Genomic DNA, 6,198 nt, shown 5'->3' with positions numbered 1-6,198 from the left:
ATTTTCTTTAATACTTCTTGTGCTTATAAGGTAACAACACAAAAAATAAAGAGCTACACGTGCTCATGACATGTCTTGTTGCAATAATGTACGCGGAGTTTCCTTGACATAATCATCCATAATTGATGCTTCTGCTTGGTGTAAAACTAATGCAGTGAGATGGATACTATTAGGAAAAAAAAAAAAAAAAGCAGAAGAAAACTTGCAAAAAGACCACCAGAAATGACCCAGGCTTTAGGGAGCTACAATGCAAACAAGTATTCCTTGCATTAAATGTCACTATGGAGAAGCAGAAGCAAGAGGAAGGATGTGATAAAGCCCCCAAGCCTATACAACTCTAACATTTCCATTGATGTATGTGTTCAAATGCAATTTGGGTATTTTTGGTCCACCCAATATGCAAGTGTGCATATTCAATCCCATTATCTTACACAGAAAATACAAAGACAAGTCAGAATTTAACTACTGAACAAATAATTTCATTTTAGACACCGTTTCCTTAATCAAAAGCAAGTTATTTTATCTATAGGTCGAGCACAGCTCACAATTCTTTTAAAGCTGGAATTCGTTAGAAAACCTGTAATATTTTAAAAGATGAAGGGATCAGAGTATGTACTGAAAAGATGTATGGCTCTGGCTCTAAAGCTAAGCTAATGGAAGCTGAAACTTTAGTTCTACCCATGTTCGGCTCTGTGCATTGCTTTTTTGACTACATGAAAAACCTCAGTGTCCTACAGGGTATGATTTAAACCAAAAATGCATCGCTTGTAGAAATAAAGTAACGCAATGAGTTTAGGACTAAGAGCATCCCTGAGGGTACACATGTTGCATTTTTGTTCTTTTTTTTTTTTTTTTTAGTTTATTCAGTGAAAAGCACCCAGAACATGCACACAAAGTGAAAAGGTTATTATTATCTATTGTTCACTTGTGCTAACTGAAAAAGGGAAAAAACCTTACGGCAATGTGGAAAATGCCTCTTTCTTGCTAGAAGGGAAGCAGAAAGAGGAAAGTCCTTGTTGTCTTTTAACTACTTGAGGAAGTACTTGAGGAGGAACCGCCTGTTCCATGCAGCCAACCCAACCATTTCACATGCACGTTATCTGTACAGCAGGGCTGAAGCAGAATCTGTGTAAGGGCATTTATATGGAAAATGCACAAAATGTGAGATGAAAATGCATTTTCTCAACTGAGAGTGGAATTCATGCCCCCCATACGCTGTTTGGCAACAGCTCTAGGGGAAGCTCAGGCTTGGGTACAATTTTAAATGTCTGTGTCAAGATGTGAGAATAAGTCTGGGCAGGCGAGGTTGAATTTGGTTCAGCATTTACTTTAGGCACACATTTAAGCAGCTGACAAACAAGACAACTTCAGGCAGAAGCGCATCACAATTACTCTTTGGAAAATGCTGCTGCCAATCAATTGTGAGTCAATTTGGAGACATCAAAATGATTTTGGGTATTGGAAGTTTGGCCACATCAAAAATGATGTGGAACTACAAATTCTAAGGTAGAAACGATACAATTTCCAACTATTTGTGTGAAGAGAAATGTTGTTGAGAGCATTGTTGGCAGCTGTACGTGAGATTGGTACTGAGCAATCTGAACCAGTTTATGATATGCTTCTGCATAAAGCATGACAATTCTAATCCAGGTCAAGAACTGCTTATCTTTATGAATAAAAATATTTTAAGGGAATTATAAATAAATGCAGTCTATCACAGTTTTGTTCTCTGTTCCTTTTCTCATAACTTTTAAAGCTTCATTTGTTCATATATTACCTGATGCTTTCACAGGAGTAGCTAATATAATTTCCAGATCTCTTTCCCAAGCTGATTTGAGTCCACGGCTCACAAACATAATGTTATTGGTGCTTCTTTTCCCCTCCTGCGTATTACTGCACTTGCTTCATCTTCCTTATCTCTCTCTCTAGCTGACACAATTCTTTACTCTCCATTCTGTAAATAACGTGTTTGTCATGAGTTAGTAGTTGCATTTGCTATATAAAGCTATATGTCAAATGCAGCAGGTAAATAAAAATGAACAGCAATTCTGAGACTGAACCTATTTGCTCGAGATTTTTTTTTTTTTTAATAAAAGATGGAATATTAGATACAGTTGGCACTGTGGTCCCATTGGTAACATGGTCAAGTTTTGGTACACAGAACTGGAACCCTTCTTCGAGGCAGAGCCCGCGCCGAGAGACACCGCTCTCGATGAATAAAGGAGAAACCGAGCGGGTACGAGTTTGTTTCTGAAGTGCTGGTTCGTAACAATAACTGAAGTTAGTTTTCCGGCGGGCCAGGGATGCCGGTTCCAGCCCCGGAGGGAAGGATCCCGCCCTTCCCGCCTGGCAGTTACCGCCCGGGCCTCCCGCCACCGGCCGACCCTCGGTGCCTGTCACCGGCTCCGGGACGACCGGTAGCGGCGGGGGAGCAGCGCTGGCAGCAGCCACCACCCGCCTCGCTGCCGCCGCTTTCTCCAGTCACGCACCGTCCTCCCGCTGCTCCACCTGCGGCGGGGAGACACCGAATCTCCCCCCGTCCCCCTTCGTCCCTTCCCGCCTCAACCGGCTGCCTCCCCCCCCCCGCCCGCCCCGTCTCAGCCTCCCGCCCTCGGCTGCGCGCGCACCGAGCTGCCCCTCTCCTCCCTCCTCCCTCCCGGTCTCTCCCCCCCCCCCCCGCTCCCCCCCCCCCCCCCGGAGCTCTCGCGTTGTCTGTCGGGATCGCTGGCCGCTTTGGTTAATGTCCGCCATGTTTGCCATGGCGCAGGGAGCGGATCGAGCGAGCCCGGCGCGGATCTAGGGCTGCGGGGCGTGCGCTGTGAGCTACGGGCGGCCCCGCGGAGAGCTGTTCCGGGGCGGCGGGATCCTCCATGGTGGTGCGGGCCGGGTGCGGGAGCGGCTGGGAGGCGGCGGCGAGGCCGCACTGAAGGCCCCCCCCGCCCGCCCGGCCCCGGGGTGTTATTGTGAGGGGGAGACAATGAGCAAACTCTCCTTCCGAGCCCGGGCGCTAGACGCCGCCAAACCGCTGCCCATCTACCGCGGCAAGGACATGCCCGACCTCAACGACTGCGTCTCCATCAACCGGGCTGTGCCGCAGATGCCCACGGGGATGGAGAAAGAGGAGGAATCGGTAAGGGAGCCGCGCAGGGGGGGCACCATTGTTTATCAGACACCCCCCCCTCCCCTCACGGGAAATAGGCCATTGGCATTCACCAAACGCACTACGCACTCTCCCCACCGCAGCGCTGCACGGCTCTTATGGGGCCCTGCGCAAAGAGCGCAGCGTAAACTGCTGTCCGACGCCGTAAGCGGGCCCTGCTCCGCCATCTTCTTGCGTCCCGACTCGCGAGTGTTTTGATTAGTGGCGGGGAGGAGGGGGGGGGTGGTGGTGGGAGGCCTTTACGCTAGCGTAAGAAGGCGGAAAGCGCAAGATGCGTCTCTGAATGAGCGAGCGGGCGGTGCGGCCGCAGTTGGCGTAGCGGTGCCTTTGCCGCCGCTTCTCTTGTGCGTGGGGAGCGGGAACGGAGCCGGGCGGCCCGGCGGGAACGGAACGGAGCGGGGCGGCCCGGGGGCCCTGCGGGGGGAAGCGGGGACGGGACGCCCAGCCTCTGGCCTGCCGCTGCCGCAGGAGCTGTGTCGGGGAGAGCGGCGCTTTGCCTTGCCCGGCCCGGCTGACAGCCGAGGGCCGCTGCGGGCTGCGCTTCTTGCGCCGGTTGTCCGCGTGTTGTGCTGGCGGTTGGAGGGGGCAGCGAGCGGCTGTGGCTCGTAGAGCCGGTTTCCCGCCGCAGATGGAGCGGGGGAAACACTCGGTGGCTCAGAGTTTTTTTCCAAAAGAGATTGTTTTGTGCTGCATGGGGTACGTCGGATGTCAGATACATCAGCTCCAGCTGCACGGTTCGGCTTTTAAGTGTTGAGATGATTCCTAAATAAACCAGCAAGCCTTAAAAATAGATACGTGATGCCGCTTCTTCTGGTAGCGTTAAAAACCAACCAAACAAACAAAAAAAAAAAAAGCTTTTTGTCCACTTAAAAGATAAGTTTCAGGGTTTTTGACAAGCAGCAGGACGGCACCGCTTGGAAGATGCGTGCCCGCGGTTCGGGTGCGGTTTAAACGCGCAGGTTCGCCTGGCTGCTCCCTAAACCTGCGCTTTGGTGCTCGGCGGAGTTGTGTAAGGCTTGGGTCTGGGCTGTCGCCTGATGTGTCTGCGCCTGCATGTAGAGCCGATAGTAAGTGCACCCTCCAGAATTTCTTCAATGAATCCGTGTCTCCGCCTCAGCCGAACCTCTGCGCGTGTGGATTGGCTTCGCGGGGGCTGCGGCTGTCAAAGGAGGCTCCGTGCCGTGCTGATTGGTTTTCTCACTTGGCTGTTGATGTTAAAAGGAATGCTCTGTCTTACCGTTGTGCTGCGTTTTGGGTTTTTGTCTGCGTGGGTTTTTTGTGTGTGTTTTTTTTTTTTTTTTTTTCTGTTTCCCCCGTCGTTTTATAGTATGTAACACACTGTGGTCAAAACTTCCAGTACTTCCCAAAGAGTAAATTTCTGCTAGGATTTGAGAGCGCATTTAAAAGTAACAGCACTGTGGTACTAATGAAGCAATCCTGGAAGTTAATTTGTCTTTCTCCATCCTTAAAGTCTACCTTGCAGCCCCATGGTTGCATTTAATGTTTATAGAACATGGCTTATTTTTTCAAAATGATTGTGTTGTTTTGATAAATCATGTTTTAAATAAACTTATTAATGGAAAATTGCTGTAAGAGTTCAAGCAAAGCAAGCTGCTTGTGGACTCCTTAACTGATTGTGAAGATTAGTTTTATACTTCAGTAAAACTGCTTTAGCGTTGTACTGAAATGTTGCTTTTCTCTGCACTGGAATGTGGCTGTAATCAATATATTATGTAATAGTCTCTGAATGAAATGGTCATTGAAGCAATATATAGGCATAGAGCTAGAGACATCAGCCAGACAAGATTGTAAACTGTGCTTTTAATAGATGGTTTAAATCATTGCCGTGTAGTGTCTGTTTCATTCATGGGGTAGCCCTTTCCCACTGTTGCACAAATAGTTCTTTAATGGAACTTTTTGTGGTAGTGGTATGCAAAGCCCTTCTAGGAAAGGCTGTTCTGAATGACAGTAGTTAAATATTTAAACAGCTTTTATTCATAGCAAATACTGCTATGATCTATTTCATGTATTTTGAAAGGGACTTTTTGGAGGAGAGAGAGCTCCACATAATCATTTCTGACATCTCAAGTACTTGAGTGTCTCAGAGCATTTTTTTTTTTTTTTTTTTTTTTTTTTTTTTTTTTAGCCCAGACTTTTGCCAAGGGTGCATCTTGTGAAAGGTGTTTGAGCCATCAGGGTAGCTGATGACTTACACTTGCTGTGCAGAGCCACAAAGCTGATGTGTCCTTGCTGTCCCACCCTGTGTGAAGCCTTGGTGAAATTAGAAAGGTCTTGTAGTGCAGTGTATCACGGGGTCGCGTACCATCTTCAAGGTCTGGCTTTCACTGAAAATAACCTTGTATTTACAGATGTGCAGGATTTAAAATGGTTAAAATTGACGTGTCTGTCTGACCTGTTCTTTTACAACCAAGTTTTGCTACTACAGCATGTGATTTGCCTTGTTCATGATTGATATTTTGTATATACAAAAATGCAGATTTTGGCCCGTTTGTTTTTTATGAGAGGGGTTGGTGGGGGTTTTTTTTGGTTTTTTTTTTGTTTGTTTTGTTTTTTAAATGTACTAATATTATTGGTTGGAACACAGAAAAGTTTAAATCCTGCGGGACACTTAACGATTATCACTCGTTTCTGCTACTATTACTGAAGTTATTTGGCCTGTGTGTTAAAATGTCATGCAGTCACTGTGGTCCCAGACTGGGCAACAATACACACTGCTGGTCATCCCACTACAAAAAAAATTATACTGCCCGGTTTGTCAGTATGAGCATCTTTATTTGACTTTTCTTTTGATTTGATGAATATTCTGGAACTGTATCTATTTAAGTATCTTAGAGATTTATATCTGCTTGCAGCGTTTTATAAATCACCAGCTCATTTCTCTCACTTGGAGATTCCAGCTGTGAAAGAATTAGGCTGGTCTGCAGCATGTTCGTGTTAGCAAGTGTTTATAATTTACCCTAAATTAAACCTGAGCAAGAAAATCATGTGGGTTTGTTGTTTTTTTGTTTGGTTGGTTT

At 46.8% G+C, this 6,198-nt stretch overlaps 1 protein-coding gene across 1 annotated transcript in view; it reads left to right on the top strand.

The window, feature by feature from the left end:
* Positions 1-2,742: 2,742 nt before the first annotated feature.
* Positions 2,743-6,198, top strand: part of EPC2 (enhancer of polycomb 2) — a 48,849-nt gene continuing 45,393 nt past the window's right edge. The window contains exon 1 of the mRNA XM_086751156.1: positions 2,743-3,130. Within this exon, the coding sequence (XP_086607282.1) occupies positions 2,978-3,130 (153 nt within the window). The 5' untranslated portion in view covers positions 2,743-2,977. The remainder of the gene's footprint in view (positions 3,131-6,198) is intronic.

The sequence above is a fragment of the Chlamydotis macqueenii genome, chromosome 6 (assembly GCF_036417535.1).
Source record: "Chlamydotis macqueenii isolate bChlMac1 chromosome 6, bChlMac1.mat, whole genome shotgun sequence".
Classification (NCBI taxonomy): Eukaryota; Metazoa; Chordata; class Aves; order Otidiformes; family Otididae; genus Chlamydotis; species Chlamydotis macqueenii.
Note: the sequence above shows the minus strand (reverse complement) of the source record. Positions and strands in the feature narration are given on the sequence as shown.